The following is a 19865-nucleotide window of genomic DNA, read 5'->3' on the forward strand; positions in this document are numbered from 1 at the left end:
GGTGGTTTTGCTGTCTTGTCTTTGCAAAGTCTTTTTATATGATTACTATCATTCTTTTGTTTCAGTTTCAATAGTGATGGGAATTCCCACAGTGAAAAGAGAAGTTAAATCTTACCTCATAGAAACTCTTCATTCTCTTATTGATAATCTGTATCCTGAAGAGAAGTTGGACTGTGTTATCGTAGTCTTCATAGGCGAGGTAATTATTTAATTGTTGCTTTTTTTTTTTACCACATATAATCTATGAGAGTTGAAATCATATTTTGACTGTGCATTTATAAACCTTTTTTTTTTAAATAAAATGCGATGGGTGAAAGTTAGGTGATATATTCCATCTGATAGTTAAATGTGAGTCTAACTTGTCATGTTTGCTTTAACTTCTCTCCTGCAGTTGCAATCCAGGAATGGTCATCTGTTGTCAATAGGATAATATCATATACATAGATCTTTAAGAACAGTGAGTCCCCATTCTTGTTCTAGAACCTGAATTTGGAGATTCGCACTGGTGTTCCTTGGTAGTTCTGAAACCTGAGGAAGGTTTGGCCCAGACTGGGGTTCTATTTTATCTTTAGTCTCCCCACCCCTTCTCTGTACTCCCAAGATGTAGCCACATTATTACTGAAAAAGTCAAAATATCATGAGAATGAGAAATACTATATTTCTTGTATTTTAATCTTGTCGAAAGATTTTGGGAAGGGATAAGTCTTGAGCTAGGGGTTCTTTTTTTTTTTTTTTTTTTTTGGTAAATAATGAGGAACAAGCACCCTGGAGTAAATACTTCCTTGATTATTATGTAGAATTCGGGATATGAGAGGATTTAGAATCTCAAATGGTTCTGACCCACTGAGTCCCAACTTTTCAGTGTTTCCTGTCTCTTTTTAAATGAAAATGTCCTTATGCTTTCTTTAACATAAAGTAAACGTGTATACATTGTTTAAAACAATTATAGAAAAGGTATATTGAAAAATTACCTATAATTCCTCCATGTAGATAAAACTACTGTTGATATTCTGAAATACAAATATCTTAAGAAATTTTTTTCTATGGCTTGTGTACGTATATATAAATGGAATTGTTCCATATATTTCTTAATATCATGGACATTTTTCTATGCTAAAAAGAATAGCTATCATAGTATCATTGTTGCGGCTACAAAATATTACACTGTATGGTTTTAACATAATTTATTTAATTTCTGATTGCCAAACTGATTTACACTGTTTCCACATTTTTGCTATTCTTTTCAACACTGCATGGAACACTACTGTAAATAAATTGCTGTGCGCTTGTATAGTTGCTGGCGTGAGATGTGGAATTGCTGGATGGAGTCCACATACGTTAAATGTTCACACGTGAGCAGGATGCCCTGCAGAAGTTGAGCCAGTTAAAATCCCTCTCCCAGGAGTCTGTGAGAGAGCTTGGTTCCCTGTCCCATGCTATGTGAGATGATATTAGCCTTTACATCTTTTTTGGCCAGTTTGATGGGTAAAAAATAATACGTTGCTTTTATTTAATTTGGACTTCTTTACTGAATGGAATTAGATGTTGGTGTATCTGTATTTTGGCCATTTGTATTTATAAGTAGTTTTATAGTCTTTGCTCTTTTTTTTTTATAATTTTTGATTTGTAAGACATTTTTATGTATGAGAGGAATTAACTCTTTGACATATTTTGTTCAGTTTGTCTTTCTCTTGAACTTTGTTTATGATGTTTTCTGTCTTTTATAGAAATTTTACACTTACAGTCAAATTTGTCAATTACATATTGTTTATCAGTAGAAATTGGTACAAACTCTTTGGAAAGCAATTTGGCAGTATCTGCTAAAATGTAAAGTTTACTTTGTGATCCAGCATTCTGCTTCTAAAAATTGATCCAGTAGAAACATTTGCAAGTATGTAAATATAGTCAAGCACATCACACATTTGTACAGCTCCTAATGTGCACTGAAGAAATGGATAGAGAAAATGGTCTTGTGGAATAGACTCTAAACTATTAGTAGCAGATATCGTGAGAGTTGAGATTATGGGGAGATACTTTCTATTCCAGACAGTTTTATAAAATTAGAATCGCGTATTTTTATCAGAAAAAATCCTTAAAAGTTAAAAACTGCAAAATAAAAAACTGTATGTATTTGAAAAACAGGATTCAGCCTATAGACAGAGATTAGTGTCTGTGAATTTTCAAGACCCTCTTACTGGAGCCATTTCTCTGATAACATGATCACACTGGGTTTGGAGTCACAGGACCTGTGTTCACGGTCTGGATTCTCCCACTTGAGTGGGTCGTTTTTTCTTTCAGCCTAAGTTTCTTCAACTCTAAAATGAGGACAATGCCATTGAGCTTTCTGAGCATAACACTGTTTCAGGAGATCACACTTGGAGAGATGCTATAAACTGAAAATGCAGCTTAAGTGTCCGCAGTGTTCTCAGCTCGGAAGACTCCTCTCCTGAACTGCAGTGTTCATATATGTGTCTACATATGATCTCTCTGATTTTCCCTCCTTCCTTGCCTCCCTCCCTCCTTCCCTCCCCTTCCCCTGCCCTCTACCCCCCACCCCCCTCCATGGTCTTTAGGTATGTAAAATCAAGTCTTTAATTTTAAGAAAGAACTTTTGAATGGTATTTTTTATGATGAAAATTTTAAGACATACAACAAAATTGAAAGCATTTTAATAGTGAATACCTGTATATATACCACCTAGATTCTACTCATCTAATAGATTTAGTATTTTTGTTCATCACATCTCTCTATCCATCATTAATCCATTTTACTTGTGTATCTTCTTTTGTAAAATGTCTTGAAAACTTTGCCCATAAAAAAGAAATTGTGTGGTGGTGGCTTGAGTTTTTCAGAGTTCTCTGTATGCTGGATACCATTCGTTTGTCAAATCTGTGTTTTGTAACTATCTGTGGAAGTTTATTCATGCTTTCACATCATCTTGGTGAAGAGCTGTTTTTAATTTTGATGAAGTCTAATATATCAACGCTTTCTTTTATGACTCGTGTTCTCCATTACCTGAGAAACCTGTACTTTCTCCCAAATTGTAAAGATTTTCTTCTCTGAAAACTTGATGTGTTAACTTGTACATTAGGTCTATGATCTATCTTGAGTTAATTTTTTGGTGGTATTAAAGTTCGCTGCTTTGTATATATGGATGTTACTTACTGCACTACCAGTTACTGAAACACTTTCCTTTCCTGTTGGATTGCTGTGGTACTTTTTTTGAAAATCCAGTGATCATCTAAATGTGGATTTGTTTTGTTTTTTTTTCCTCTTCTGTTCCATTGATTTGTGGGCTGATTGATCCTTATACAGATTCCTCACCATCTTGATTACCATAGCTTTGAATGAAGTATTGAAGTCAGGCAGGATTAAGTCCTCCAATTTTGATTTTGTTCTTTTCAGGATTGCTTTAGATATTTTGGGTCCTCTGCATTTCCATTCATATTTTAGAACCATCACAATTGGTTTTTTTTTTTCTTTTAAATTGATGAGGGTATCTTTGGTCACAATTTATTATCTGTTTTGTGGCTATCAGTGTAGTTTTTTGTTTTTGTTCATAGGTTTTGTTGAATCTCTACCCTTTTTCTTACATTTTTGGATAGTTACTGTGCTGGTTCCTTTTTAAATGAATCATCATTGAAGGAAATGGCCTTTTTTTGTTTGTTTGTCTCTAAGCTGCTGGTTTACAGGAGGAGGAGTAACAGAGTAGCGTTCCAGACTAATTACTTTTTTGATCAAAGACGTGTCTTTGTCGCTGCTGCAGAGGGTGGCTGCTTCCTGCAAATGTAGCAAATCTGCACAATTCTTCATATTACTTCTGGTGTTTGGAACCAAACTGGTTTCCTTTTGAGCTTGAGAATTTTGGTTATTAATACTGGTCTTACTGAAAATGGGGTTTGCAGTTTTTGTTTTTGTTTCTCATTGATGATTGTGTCTCGGTGAACATTGTATAAGCGGTTTAGTCTTTTCTGGTTAGACACTTGAGTGTGCTTTCTTTCAGCCTGGGGTTATTATATTACCTGAGTGCTTTGGAACTTTTTTCTACTCCAGAGCACCTGAGGAGTACAGTAGCCTCCCAAATGGTAGCCCTCTCTATAGTGATATTTTCTTAAACTCTCATAATTACCTGTTCTGTTCTGTTCTGTTCTATTCCTATAAATATTCTTTCACTCACTGAACAAGTATTTATTGAAGTACTAAGGTGAGGAAAGTACTGGAGGAAAGTAAAAATCTTTAGAGGGTGTAGCTCAAGTATAAAGCATATGCTTAGCATGCATGAGGTCCTGGGTTCAATCCCCAGTCCCTCCATTAAAAAAAAACTAATAAATATTTAAATAGACCTAATGACCTCCCCCCTTTCCCCAAAAAATCTTTAAAAGAATCTGTTAGATACTAGACTATGCCCTTAACTTGTAGTCTGGCATTACACAGAAATATTTTTTTTCTATAGTTGTGTCTTTTTTTTTTTTTTTTTTGAAAAAATATTTCGTATATATGCACATGGCTAAAGAGCCCAACAATTCCACAAGGTCTGTGCGAAACAGCAGCCTTCTGTCTTCATTCTTCCTACCCCCACTCCGTTTCCGTTTCTTTCTCTTCCCCATTTCCTCCCCCTCTGAGGTCAGCTCCATCTGGCTGGCCATCAGGTAAAACAGGAAAAAACCTCCCGGTGATGCTATTCAGTTGATTATCATTTTTTGATTTTTTCAAAGAATCGACCTTTACTTTCATCACGTCTCTATTTTTCTGTTTAGTAATTTCCACTCTTCACTGTTTCCTTCCCTCTGTTTACTCCTAGTTTGGTTTACTCTTCTTTTTCTAGAATTTTTTTTTTTAGGTGAATGCTTGGATTATTAGTTAGAGACCTTCTTTTCTAATATGGGCAACTTAAAGCTATAAATTTCCCTTTAAGTACCACTCCAGCTGCTTCCCATAAATGTTGATATGTCAAGTTTAACTTTTCATTCAGATCAAAATCCTTTCTAAATTCCCTTGTGATTTACTTCTTATACTCATGCTTTATTTAGAAATGTATTGTTTAATTTTTACCTGTTTGTGTGCTTCCCAAGTCTCCTCCTCTTCTTTGATTTCCGATTCAACTCCAACTGTAGTCAGAGAACAGACTTTGCATGATTCCAGACCTTTTTAAATTCACCAGTACGTGTTTATGGGTTCGTACCTGGTCTGTCCTGGACAAGGTTCCACGTGTACTCAAAAGAGATGGATTCTGCTCTTGTCGAGGGGAGTGTCTGTGGATGTCTGTTAGGTCAGGCTTGGTGATAGTGTTGTTCAAGGCTTCTGTAGACTAATCAGCAGATTATCTGTCTGGTTGTCATTTGTTTCTATTCCTGATTTTAAATTACAGATTACTGTCTTGATGCTTCAGTATTATTTTGGGCTTATAATTTTTTAGCAGCTAGAACATTTAAAAATGTTCACTTACGCATTGGTTATAAATCACACAAATGCTGATCAGGAAGAAATTTTGTGAAACAGCAAAGAGAGGCCTGTGTGGCTGGAGCAGGAAAGGTGAGGGGTTCAGGAGCAGGAGGTAGGCAGAGAAGGAACAGGTTGGGCCAGATCACTTAGGACACTTCAGGCCATTGCAAGAACTTTACTTTAGCCCTAAGCCAGGGGACTGGCAAAGGTTTTTTTGTTTTTTTGTGAAGGGCCACACGACAAATATTTTAGGCTTTGCAGGCCTGTCGCAGCTGTTCAACTCTTGCTTTTGTAGTTCCCAAAACAGCCAGAAACAATATGTAAATGAAAGGGTGGGGTTGTGTTCTAATAAAATTTTACTTTATGAAAATAGGGGGTGGGTCTGTTTTGCAAACTGCTGATCTAATGAAGATGGAAAGCCGTTCGATGGTTTCCAGTGGAGAAGACGCTTGACTTACTTTTTTTTTTTCTTTTAAGGCACTTTAAAACACTTTATTTTGAAATAATTTTAGGTTTGCAGAAAAGTTGTAAAAATAATGCAGAGTATTCCCTTCACTCCCCTTGCTCTAGTGTTACCAACTTCTGTAGCCGTAATAAAATGATCAAAACCCAGGAAATTAACATTATTGTAATACTGTTAGCAAAGCCGTAGACATTATTCAGAGTCCCCCGTTTTTCCACCTGAAGCCGCTTTTCTGTTCCAGCGTACAGCCCAGAACACCACATCACATTTAGTTGTTCTTACGGCTTCGTTTCCTCCTATCCAGGGCAGTTCCTCGGTTTCTTGTGTGTTTCATGAGACTTTTCATGAGCATTAGTTGGTTATCTTGTAGAATGTCACAGTTTGTTGATGTTTTCTCATGATCAGATTGCATTTACATACTTTTGGCAAGAATAACAGATCTTATCTTTTAAAAGGATCATTACCTTCTGATGAGTGGGAAGATGTGTTGGGGTTTATGAAAGGAAAGCACTGAGGGTTTTGAGCTGTGTGCTCACTATATCCACAGAGTTCTTTGTGAAGAGTTTGAAGGATATGGTCTGAGGAAGCTGTCTCACAGTCTTAAGTCTTGAAATTTTACAATAAAAATAGAAATTACTTTCAATTAGTGGAAATTAAGATACTTTTCCAGAAAAGCTCTTCTAAAACAACTTTTTATTATTCACTAGTTTTGTCATTTCCAGGGTGAAGCTTTATCTTTCTTTATTTGTTTTATTGTCCTCCAGTATTAAGTGTTTTAGCTGTCTTTATAACATAGATTGTATTAGGTATATTATTGAATCCTTTTAAGAGTTGAGCATTTTACTATAAGCTAACACTGTGTTTAAAATCGATACAGAATATTGGCTCTTCACTTGTATATAATTTAAAAGTAACAACCCTGATAAATGGTTATTTCTGACTGTGGTTAAAATGCTCTTGACTTGGGTTTTCATTATAAGCCTAATAAGTAATAATAACAATACAGAATAATAACACAGCTTTTTATTATGTAATTTTAGCATTTAATGTCATAATCTCTAAGGTATTGTTTCCTCCCACCTTTTTATTATTATTATTATTAATAGGACAGGAAACTGAGACTCTGCAGTGACTTGCTTTAGATTACACAGGCCAGTAGCTAGAGAGGCAAATCTTGAACCTGAGTTTTATGATTCCAAGTGGAAAAATCTTTCCCTATGTCATACAGCATCTGCCATTTGTGCATTACTTACAGTTTGGATATTTCAGAAAACGTAGAAGTAGTTTCTGTGCTCAGTTTTTTCTCCTGAATTGAACATAGACAATTGAAAACAATAAACAGTTATAAATCTGCTTCTGATAATAGTAAGTACTCAGTGATATAGAACAGTGCAATGAAGGAGAATACAGAAATGCAGATCTTGTAAGTTGTCTGAAAACCTAATGTTTTCAATGAATGTTTCAATCATTTATTTAATTTTGATTCAGAATTAAAAGTTAAATAAAAATATAAAAACATGAATGAAGGTACAATTTTTTTTCCTCTCTCCCAGACAGATATTGATTATGTACATGGTGTTGTAGCCAACCTAGAGAAAGAGTAAGTTTTTCTTAATTATGCAAATGAAAATCTTTTAGATGCTATGATCACTTGGCTTTTTGCTAAAAGAAAATATCTTCTTTTATAGTACATTTGTTTTTGGAGTTCGGTGTTCATTGGACCACCCATCACTGGTCTTATCCATTGTTATAAAGTATATGTGTGTATATCAGATTTTCTGGTGGAATACATTGGTGTATTTCATTATAGAAAAGACTTGAATGTCATACATGTGTAACACTATCAAACAACAGTCTTTAATCTTGAAGACAGTGAATGTAAAGAGAGTCACAGGAGATCACTTAAGTCTTTCACCCTCTGTTTACCAAGAAAAAATTTTTCTTTTGTCAGGGCAGATAGTCAGGTAGCAGCTTCAAGCCTCAATGCTAAGCTGTGTCTAAAAATCTGCAAAGATTTGTTAACAGTTTCTCATGAGCAGGGTGCATAGCAGGTAACAGGTGGAAGGCTTAGTAAGTTGCAGGTACCATTAGTTTTTATAATATTGCCTTTGCAGTTTTAATAGTGATATAAAAATTAGTCCTGATGGGGGTTTCTTCATTGAAATGTATCTGTTTTTTACCTCCCCCCCACTGCCAAAAGACAAATCTTCTACTTAAAAAAGGAAAGATATGAGAAGCAACAATTATTTGCCAACCTTAGTTTAAGATAATATGGCTGTATCTTTCATCTATCAAGATGCTAAATCCAGAGATTTTAAAAAATCTGTGCACAGTTCAGGATTACATTGTGCATTTGTTAGGCTTTTCCTCAAGTGCTCAATGTCTTGGCAGCCTTTATACAAGTACAGATTAGTATAGAATCCTTAAATATAGGAACGAGGCAATAATTATTGGCCCCCTTTACACGACCACGCACACACATATGTGGGCTCATGCAGTGGTTCTGTTGATCCCCTTCATCCTCAGTGTGCAGAAAAACCAAGCCCAGAAAAAAAGTGCGGTTAAGCACCAGGAACATTTGTACAAAGGCAGGTAGTTGCACAAGCATTTTGTAGAGATTTGCAAGAATGAAGTAAGGGAGAATGCAAATGTGAAACAAATTACATTCGAGTCAGTAAAGATTAATTTAAAAAACTTTAGAACAGAGTTTCTCAACATTGGCACAATCTCCAGGCATTTCTTCATGTACCCTCAGGGGACAAGATTGCCCCTAGTTGAAAATACTAGTTTAGAATGACATACAGTCTATCACCCGCAAGTAAGCCTTCCTGAAAATTGAAGAACTTGAATTTTTGCCTAAGTATATGTCTATCGATATATACACATACATTCATTCGTTTTTCTGTAATTCCTTATTTTCTTTGCCCCACCTTGATTTGATTCTTTTTAATTCTGATACTTTTTAGGAATTTAATACCTGTAGTTTGCCTAGGATTTCTCTGATATTCTAAGGATATTCATATTTTACACGATTTTTAAGCATTTTTTTAAGCCTATGCTATTGGAAAAATCTGTATTTTCTGGCAAATAAAATCAATGATGAGCTGCTTCATTTAACCCATTGTGACTATAAGCATGTACCTAACTGATGTATTTTTATGTTAAACACAGTAATTTGATTGTTAAGGTAAATCCCACAGAACTTAAATAACTCAGCCAACTTTTTTCATGATAGATTTTCTAAAGAAATCAGTTCTGGCTTGGTGGAAATAATATCGCCCCCTGAAAGCTATTATCCTGACCTGACAAACTTAAAGGAGACATTTGGAGATTCTAAAGAAAGAGTGAGGTGAGCCTGTGGTGTTTAAAATCCCCCACCTTGATGAGTATAATGTATAATAAATGTTGTTCTTGTTTATCAAAGCCTAACACATGTTAGCATTGAGCTAATTATTACAGCTAATGGCTTTGTGGTTATTTTATTGGAAATTCTATGAAATTTCTGATGGGAAGTTGAATTTGGTAAACTTAATGATTTTTATAACTACTGCTTGGTGATGTTATAACTTTTTTTAAGAGCATGGTCAATATAACTTGAAAGTTGGTCTAGATTGAGATCTCATGTCTGTCTGCAACATAAGTGAGGACTGAGTGAATGAAAGTGATAAACAATAATATTCTGCAGAATTATACTGTAAAAATAGTCAATTGGATTAATTTATTTGTCTCTAAAACTCCAAAGTTGAAAGAATTAGAAACTTCCATTGTGTTGTTATTAAAAACAAAGTAATCTAAGGGACATTGGCTTCATTTTTGGATTTTTCTATAACCAGAAAAAAGGAAAAATAGTGTTTGGGAAGAGAGTCATTGTATTTCTTGAGTTATTAATTGGTCACAAAAACAGATATGTCCGTATCATTGGTAAATTGTCTCTCATGGTAAATTGTCTCTCAATAAATATAATTTTAGTTTTAAAAATTTAGGTTGAATTTGATAAAAAGCAAAGCAAAACAAAACCAAAAACCCTCTAGATAGACTCATTGAGAACAGCCTGTGAGGTATATTCTGGAGAAATTTACTAAATGATTCAAATCTTTTCTTTTTTCTTTTTAAACCAAGTTTTAGAGCCATTTCTCTTATTTAACATTGGTTAGTGTATTTCTGTAGGCTACCAAGAATTCACCGAAAGGGCTTAATATTGTAAATATTAATGTTTTGTGCTTTTTAAGCATTCAGTGCACATTTATTAATTTTTACCTGTATGGGAAACACTAGTACTGAGAAAAGGGTCTGTGGTCAAGAAAATGTGGAAAATATTGGATTAAAGACTTTTTTCCAACAAATATATTTATTGCTGAATGTTTCAATGCCTCTGTTACACTAATAAATCTCTAAAAGGGTGATAGGTGTCCTCCCCAAACTTACTTGACATTAGACTCCTGTTTTCCTCAGTATAGCTTAAGGATTAGTGTTTCTGAGAATACTTTTTTTTTAAAGCCTTCATTAGAGAAGAGTGAATTTCTCTTTCACTCCCTCCTAAGTGGGTGTGTCATGTATGTGTGTACACCTAACACATAGTATATACTTTGTGTATATGTATCACACAGAGTGTGTATGTATATATTATAAAATGTTACTTATTGTATACCATATATTGAGAACATGTAATTCTTATAAAATATTATTATATATTATAAGCTGTTGTACATTTATTCTTATCTTGCTAGATTTGAGTCTGGTTCCTAGCTTAATTTTGAAAATTTTTATTTCAGATGGAGAACAAAGCAGAACCTAGATTACTGCTTCCTAATGATGTATGCTCAGGAAAAGGGCACGTATTACATCCAGGTACGTGTGGTTTCTCCTTTAAGGTTTTTCACACTTTCAAAGAAAAAGTACTATCAAGGGTATATTTTCATTAAAATGAAGTTTCGAAAGTGTAAACCCTCTGAAGTGTATAAGACCACCAGAGTATATCGGAGAGCAGAGGGGTCTGTCAGATCGTTGAGAAAGCTGGCTCTGCGGCTCCCCGTGCTGTCTGAGCTCAAACACGAGGTTTCCACTTTCTGGTCCGATAGTGGACAGGTCACCCATCTCCTCCTTCCATTTCTCCCGTCGCTCCGTCTTCTCACTCATCCCCTCTCTCCCCACTGTTAACAAGAACTAAGATTTCACTATTTGGCAGACTTTAAAGGAGGATTTCCTTCTCATTTTCCTAGTGGTCTGACGGTAGGTAGTGTTTTGGTATGCTGCAGTACGTTTACATTTATATGAACATAACAAACCCGACATTTAGTTCTCATGGTCCAACTGTCCGCATTATGTCTTGTCCCACTTTTAATGACGCTAAGATCCCTTCAGTGGGTGTTGTGGTGTCAGCCTTATCTCTCCTTGATTAAACAGCTCCCAGCTGCTCTTCCCCCTGTGGTTTCAGCTTCCATTGCTTCTTTTCCCCCAGATGGCTTATTCCACTAGAGGTGCCGAGTGGTGATTCCCTACTTCTGTCATTTGTAATGATCTTATAAGTAGAGTTCTTCTGTAAAGGAGTCTCCCTTCCTAAGCATTTGGTTATCTTGAAAAGATAGTTCACAAAGGAAAGGAAGAATAAATGCTTGATTCTTTCTCTTTGTTAATTTCTAGGGAAGGGACAGACTGGGATTTCAGAATGTAGAATAGGTAAACAAGATTATACTGTGTAGCACAGGGAAATATATACAAGATCTTGTGGAAGCTCACGGAGGAAAAAATGTGACAATGAATATATGTATGTTCATGTATAACTGAAAAATTGTGCTCTACACTGGAATTTGGCACAACATTGTAAAATGACTGTAACTCAATAAAAAACATTAAGAAACAACAACAACAACAACAAAAACAACAAAACAAAAAGAAAAACACTTTCACTCAGACGATCAGAGGAAAAAAAAATTTCTAAAGTTGGTACCCTAGTGCTCTCCAGTGGTGGCCGTTTTGAAGTATCATTATGAACTCGTGGATTTTTAAAATATGTTCGATTTGCCTCATGCTCGCAATCATCATTCATATTGATGCGTGTATGGGCACATCATAAGCCGGGGTGGGGGAATCTCTTCAGATCTGCTCTTGTATTCCTTCCATGTTAGTCTGGTGATCTTTGACCGCTTCCTTGCTGACTGGCCCATCTTGCACATTTCCTATCCCTGATCTAGAATTGGCTATTCTCTAAGGAGCCCTGCTCATTTGAGAGGTACATGGTACTTAGAACCATGGTCTGGGTGCTTGAGGCGCTCATGGCTATCGTGGTGTCTTTGCTTCTAGGCGTTTCAAAAGGAAAAGAGCATTTTATTTTTCAGAGGAAGAAAAATCACATGTTTATATTGATACTCCCAATTCAAATGTAAGATTACCAGATTTTTACTTAACTTCTAGATTTTATGTATTTTCTTCTTACATTGAAAGTCTTGGCTTTTAGTAAAATTATCTGAATAACATAATTCTTTTATTCCATAGTAAACCTAAAATAGTTTCAAATAACAATACCAGCATCACTACTAATAATTAGACTACTAAATGCAGTTAAATCTTTTTTGTCCGTTTTCCCCCCTAAGAGTATATACATCTTGGTACAAATGTATAGTCAAAATTCTGTTTGAAAGTCACTCGACCAGGTTCTTTATCCTGTGTCACCATGCTGTCAAATTGATATGAAACTGGATTCCTTTGTTTCAATGTGTATTCAGTTTTTTTGTAATTTTTTTTCATTGTTGGTTATAAAAGAATAACATTTCCAAATCAAAACTGATACAAAACAAGATATATTTACAGAAGTCTGCCTTTCATCCCTGCCACCTTCCCGTGTTTCCTCCCTCCCCCATGGGTAACTATCGTAAGTGTTTAGTTTCTCCTTGTATGTTTTAAAGACTTAAGCAAAAGTGTAAATACAATAGTCCACCTCTTTCAGAGACTACATTTGTACACTGTGAAAGCAATTTGTACATCTCGTTTTTTAGCCTCTCTTTATAAACTGGTGGTCACTAATGAGATATGTGTTAGATTTTTCAAAGACTGGCTCTTGCCATGATAAAACATTGATGTCAGTGAAGCACATGTGTTCACTAAAAGACCAGTACAGGAAGGTTCATGGCAGCTTTATTCGGAATAGCGACACTCGGAGCCAGCCCATATGTTCTTCAGCAGGTGACTGGTTAAACACACTGTGGTGCATCTGGTCCATGGAGTACTAAATAGTGAAAGACACGAACTATGGTACACAACATCTTGGATCTGAGTGGAATTATGCTCAGTTTAAAAAGCCAGTCTTTATGTAGCAGTCTTGACATGATGAGATTATGGAGATGAAGAACAGGTTGCCAGAGGCTAGGAAGAGGAGGAGGGGCGGGAGCTGGATGTGCTTACCACGGGCAGCAGGAAAATCCCTGTGATGGAACTGGTCCGTATCCTAATGCTAGGGGTGGTCCTGCAAATGTACACGTGATAAACGGCATGGAGCTGAATACAGAGAGACACACACACACACCTGAGTGCACGTAGAACTGGTGAAATCAGAATCAAACTGTATCAAGTCTGTGCTGGTAGGGACCCTGTGCTGTAGTTACGTTGGAGGTTGAATATTGAGGTTAACTGAGGGAAGGGTGTTTGGGATCTGTCTGTATTATTTTTTTACAGCTGCATGTGAATCTGCAAGTATCTTAAAACCTTCTTTAAAAAGTGAAGTTATTGATGAGATGTTAAGAGTGGAACAAAGCAATTTTTCTAGTTTAATATAAAAAATTTATACGTGGTAACCAAAATTAGTGTACTAAATTCTAAGTAGGCATTTGGTTATTCCATTACATTTCTATGTATTTAAATCAGTCCCCAACTTTTTTTTTTTAATCACTTATTGGTAAAACTTGGAATTGCCTGCTCTTGGGGGGTCATCTTTCACTGAGTGTCTACAGTATATGTCTGGGTTCGGGTGCTGACATCTCTTCTTTGGGAAAGCACGATTAGGGACTGGCATGGCTCTGTGCTAGGTCTGGTTTTCCCTCCAGCTTCCCCATAAGCTCTGAGGGCATAAAACGTTCTTTTCTGTTCACTGATGGATTCGTAGAGTTTAGTACTGTATCTGGAACATAATCAAAGCTTCATAAATACTTGGTGAGTCAGAATCATATCTTTCAAAATACTACTACTGTTTCTTCATGGTTAGGAAGAAAGCTTATTTAAGGACTTAAATACACGAAAACACTAAATACTAAAATAACTGAAAGTTACTTAGCAGATAACTAGAAATGATGTGAAGTTAAGAAAAGGAAAAGTTTTCTTAGGATATTAAAATCATCTAGTGACTTTAAAATTTGATGAAAGGAGGTTTGGGGAGGAAGTCTTTGCACACGCTCATGATCTCCAGTCTTTTGTCAACTCCCTGTTGATCTGATAAAAATTCCAGTAACACGTGGTGATGGCAGAGCAGTGGGGTTAACCAGGACTCTGGGTTGCTACGGCTTTTTAAAGTATTTTGCAGGTATCTTTTAAAATGTAAGAAGAAAACTTTTAGGAGCCTATCCTACGGAAATGAGTAGCACTGACATGAAGTATAAACATATTTATTGCATGCTTGTTTGCGTTGACAAAGAATGAGAAACAGCCTGGGTGTCAGCCTGTGAGTGGCTGGATGATTTATCCATTGATCCCAGGGAATGTGTCTATTAAAGAGAATGCTTTCAATAAATACTTATTAACCTGGAAAAACATTCACAATATGTTAAGAGAAGAAAGCCAGTTTCATAATATGATCCTTTTTTTAAATAAAAATGTAAAGGTGGATGGGAACCTTGAAATAGTTATAAGTCTATCTGTGCTATATGTCCATATAGAAGGTGTCACCTGGGTGCACACCCAGCTTTTAACATTGGCCACATCTGCTTGCAGGGTGGAGGGCAGAGAAGGAAAGCTGCTAGCTTTTCCTTTGCCTTGTTACATGTGTTATGTAAAAAGCAAATAAAAATAAAAATAAAAGTCCTAGAAAAATTCTTCTCCTTTGTAAAGAAAACAGGACAGTGTGAAATCACGTTGGGCATCATAAAAGATCCAAAAGGAGTGATGCAGGAAATGGCGTGGTTATCCCCACGGGAAGAGAGTGCTTTAGTTGACTTGCTATGTGCACCTGCCATTTTGTTTTCCTCCTTTTCTTTTAACAAAATTTATTTTTATATTTTCATCATTTTGGACCATTGTTTTCTTGATCTACATTATAAACGTATACTTCAGTTTTTCCATAATAAAGAATGTCCTTCTAGCTAAATCTTTCCTTCTCTTTCTGATGTACTAATATGATTATTCCACTTTCTCCAGCTTGAAGATGACATTATTGTCAAACAGAATTACTTTAACACCATAAAAAATTTTGCACTTCAACTTTCTTCTGAGGAATGGATGATACTAGAGTTCTCCCAGCTGGGCTTCATTGGTAAGAACGGTGTCAGATTCATCTGCTTTTCAGAAATAATTGTGACTCTTAGGATCTTAAACTATTTTTTTTTAACCTGAAAATTGTCTTTTCTTCCTCTGGAAATGGGTTGCTTTCAGGGAAATTCCACTTCGGTAAACATCTACGTTTAAAATGTTGAAAGTCAACCCAGAATAGTATTTGGAGACTCGTAAGGTTGTAGTATTTACTCTGGAGCCGTGCAGGGCCACCCTGCTGGCTTCTCATGTCACCCGGAGCCCGCCACGGCCCTGGGGAGCACGTCTGACTCCTCCTCCTCCTCAGATACCTCCACTTCCTCTTTTCTTTGATAAGATAGGGTTCTTTTATAAAGAACGCCACACTAATGGTTTCCTAATAGAAGTTCCTGGTATTTGATGTAGTACATGACGTTCTCGTTTGGTGGTTAATTGGTTTTCATGCGTTGCTTTCATGGACTAGTCAGGATGCTTATTTTTAAAGTTTTCTTTTTTCATTAAAACTCCTAAATTATCCAACTAAAGAGAGTATGTTTAAAGTTGAAGGAAATTTACAGGTTTTAAAAAACACTCAGAGAATCATATTTCAGTTCCTATAGTGCTTTAATCCCATAAGTTGGAGAGGCTGGGGCTTTGACCTTGCTGATCATTTATCTCAAAACTTAATTTAAGAGATAAAAAATATCTTTACTTGGGAAGTTTTAGTGATGACAGAATTAGGAGTCCTTGTTTTTTGCATTTATTGATTTAGCAAATTTTTTTTTTTCACTTCAACCTCTTAAATTCCTTTTATGGGAAGAATTTTAATAAGATTTGAAGGAAACGTCTCCAGCTTGCTGCTTGAATCCTCTGAGCTGGTAGTTATATGATAAATTTTGTAATAAAGTCAGGAGTTCAATAAAACTTCCGTTCCTACTCAGCTGACAACTAAGAATGTTTAGCTAAAGCAAATTTGCTTCTGATAAGACAGTTGGGGAGATTATTCATAATGATTTGTAGATGAAAGTACAAGCTTTAGTGTGTTTGTTGTATGGAGTTTACTCATTTTTAAGCCATTTTGATGCTTGGTTTCTGTATTACGTTTATTGACTGGGAATATCTTTCCAGGTAAAATGTTCCAGTCACCAGACCTCACGCTGATTGTGGAATTCATATTTATGTTCTATAAGGAGAAACCCATTGACTGGCTCTTGGACCATATTCTCTGGGTGAAAGTCTGCAACCCTGAGAAAGATGCAGTAAGTTAATTTCTTATGAGGGTGGAAGAGGCTTCTTTTATGTATTTAGTGAAAGTGGTGACTCTTCAGGAACCAGATTTTGTGAAGGAACAGTTAGGGAGGGAGCCGAAAGAAAACAGTGTTTCCATTTAACATTTCAAGGGCTTGACTTCTTCCTTCAGCTACAAAAAGTTCCTGTATTAGAGGGTCTTTTATTTTTTATTTTTTTAAGGTCGATTTTTTTCTTCTTCTATTTTTAAAAATCAGTTTCATTTGTTTTGTGTGTGTGTAAGGAGGAGCTAATTAGGTTTATTTGTTTTAATGGAAGTACTGGGGATTGAACCTGGGACCTTGTGCATGCTAAGCAGGTGCTCTGCCACTGAGCTATTCCCTCCCCTCTAGAGTTTTACCTTTCTAAATGTTGCTGATGAATGTTCATTGTGTCTTTAGGCTCTGGTGCGCCCTTGCTGTTGGCCATATCTGTCCTGTATGAGGAGGGCAGGGGGGTTCAGTTTTTTTCAGATGCTCTTGTCAGCTTTCTTTTTTCCCCCAAATACTTTGGGGACAATATCAGAGCCCAGCTCACCTGGATATAAGAAATAAAATGGAAGTAATATTTAGACTAAAAAACTGGCAAGTCAAAAAAGGACCTTTTTTTGTATTGTATTACTTGCATGAAACCAGTGTTCCTACTAAGATGCTGGCTTTGGGGTGTTGGTGTCAGGTAAGTAAGTAAATGATTATTTTTGCTCTGACTATTCAAATATTAGGTTATCTCCATAGAAATCTTATTGTAAAAAGTAACTAGTATGTTTTCCTTGTCCAATTTGGATTGTACCTCTGGGAAAAAATATTTTTTATTTATTGGGGGTAAGCATAAATAGAATATGAATGTACACATCCTTTGAAGTGAATAAGTCCATTTTGACATGTAATAACAAGGAAATCTTTATTGCAAGCATGTCATTATAGGGTTAACTTCACATTCATTCTCACAAATAAACATTTAATTTGACTTCATGACCTTATAGTTCCCTATAGGATAGTTTGATCACCCTACCTGCCAAATAGTTTTTAGGACACTATCTTCTGGTGTCATAAATTATTACTGTATTTTCTCTCTCTCTCTTTTTTAAAATAACCACTTTCTTAGAGCAAATCATGGAATATAGTTAAAAGGCAGAATATCTACTTTCCAACATTGGCTGAACATGTAAATTGATTCAATCAACTCATTTTTATGATGGAAGCCCTTACCTGTGTCTTATTCCTGATTTACAGGAATTTTTATTGTAGGACACAGAACAATGAAGTCATCTTTACACTCGCACAGCATACTCTCATTTAATTGGTCCTGTGCAGTTTTACAGTTAGATTCTATAATGAGTTTGTGAGGTGGAACTCTCTGAGAGTAAAAAATAAAATCACGAAAACCCATTCTTCCACTCTTCTTTCTACGGCCTGTAGTCCTTCAGTTGCTTCCACTGGGATGCCACCGCATACTTGCTGGCCTCCAGAATAACATCCCTTAGACAGTGGTCCATGAAGCCTTTCCAAGCATTCACACTTAGTTCACTTAGCATAATACCCTCTAGATCCATCCGTGTTGTTGCAAATGGAAAGATTTCATCTTTTATATGTCTGAGTAGTGTTCCGTTGTATGTCTGTATACACACCACCTCTTTATCCAGTCACCTGCTGATGGACACTTAGATTGGCTCCATATCTTGGCTGTTGTAAGTAATGTGATGAACAGAAGGGTGCATGTATCTTTTCTAATTAGTGTTTTTGTGTTCTTTGGATACATACCCAACAGTGGGATAGCTGGGTCACATGGTACTTCTGTTGTTAGTTTTTTGTGGAATCTCCATACCGTTTTCCATAGTGACTGCACCAGTTTACATTCCCACCAACAGTAACAAAGAAAAACGAACATGTAGATATAGAACAGAATGGTAGTGACCAGAGGGGAAGGGGCCGAGGTGGGGGTGGTGAAATGGGTGAAGGGGGGGTCAACTGTATGGAGATGAAACTGAATGGTTGGTGATGAGAACACTCTAGTGTATACAGAAGTAGAAATAGAATGTTGTGTATATGAAACTTACATAATGTTACAAACCAATGTCACATTTAAAAAAAGACATTCATTTATTCTTTCAAAGGTTTGTGGACCTGCTTTGACTCTTCAGGTCCAAATGCATCGCACATTGCCTGCGTGGTGGACTTGGTCTCAGGCCCTGCTGCTTCCGCCCGCCCCGCCGTCTCCGCACTCTCCCTCCCTCCCTCCCCTTCCCTCTGCTTCCACATGAGCAGTTCTGTTTGTGTAAATAACATTTACTGCTTCACCTCTACCCTAGCATTAGCAATAATGCTAATGAAGTAAAATCTCTTGAGAAAAATTAGGCATTTTAACAGCCAGGAAATTATTGGAGGTCTCTCAAAGTGGAAATATCTTATAAATTTGTCTTTTTCAGTATGTTCTTGGCCCAAATCTTATAAAAAGTCATTGAAAATGGAAAGAGTTTGTAAGAGTGTGACCAGGTGGCCTTGGGTGTCCTGAAGCACTGAGCTAATTAATGCACACTGGGCCCCCCGCCAGCACTGTGGGTTCCCCATGCTGTGACCTGAAGTCTGGGCCACGGGGCACTCAGAGCTGAAACTTAGGTGTCCCTCGCCTGTGCTGGGATGGATTTGTCTGCCTTGATGTTGTTCACCGGCTTGTAGTGGTCAGCTTACTGCCTCACATTTTCACACTGCTTTTCTGCAACAAAATGCACCTTTTCTTATCTGCAGATTCTTCATTATATTATCCAGGTGAAGCTATTCTGTGTATTGGAACCAACCTCTAGTTTATAGTTTGTGCACTTTAATATCAAAAGGCAAATCTGTATTGACGTATTTTGAAAGGTGGTTGAAGTTAAATACTCAGCCCCTCCCTTAGATGTGCTTATTTTTAGTTCCCGCATCCTGTCTGTGTATCAAGTAGGTAGCAAATCTATTAAGGCCTCGGAGAAGACCCTAAAAAAGCATGCGACTTGGAATTATGAGATGAAGTTGGATTTTCTTTTCAATATTTATTCTTATAAAGGACTTTTCATTTTTCAGATGAGGACAAGATTTCACTTTAAAATGTAACACTAACTTTTTTTTTTTTTTTTTTTAATGTTTAGAAACATTGTGACAGACAGAAAGCAAATCTGAGAATTCGCTTCAGACCTTCCCTTTTCCAGCATGTTGGTCTGCATTCTTCACTAACAGGAAAAATTCAGAAACTCACGGTTGGTGGTTTAGTT

At 36.3% G+C, this 19865-nt stretch overlaps 1 protein-coding gene across 8 annotated transcripts in view; it reads left to right on the forward strand.

Annotated features, from left to right (window-relative positions):
- MGAT4A (alpha-1,3-mannosyl-glycoprotein 4-beta-N-acetylglucosaminyltransferase A) overlaps window positions 1–19865 on the forward strand; it is an 87081-nt gene that overhangs the window by 55407 nt on the left and 11809 nt on the right. For all 8 annotated transcript variants that reach the window (XM_032469591.1, XM_032469594.1, XM_032469596.1 and 5 more), the window contains 7 exons: window positions 66–199; window positions 7459–7505; window positions 9141–9254; window positions 10678–10753; window positions 15245–15359; window positions 16463–16593; window positions 19743–19850. In XM_032469591.1, the coding sequence (XP_032325482.1) occupies window positions 66–199; window positions 7459–7505; window positions 9141–9254; window positions 10678–10753; window positions 15245–15359; window positions 16463–16593; window positions 19743–19850 (725 nt within the window). The remainder of the gene's footprint in view (window positions 1–65; window positions 200–7458; window positions 7506–9140; window positions 9255–10677; window positions 10754–15244; window positions 15360–16462; window positions 16594–19742; window positions 19851–19865) is intronic.

The sequence above is a fragment of the Camelus ferus genome, chromosome 28 (assembly GCF_009834535.1).
Source record: "Camelus ferus isolate YT-003-E chromosome 28, BCGSAC_Cfer_1.0, whole genome shotgun sequence".
Classification (NCBI taxonomy): domain Eukaryota; kingdom Metazoa; phylum Chordata; class Mammalia; order Artiodactyla; family Camelidae; genus Camelus; species Camelus ferus.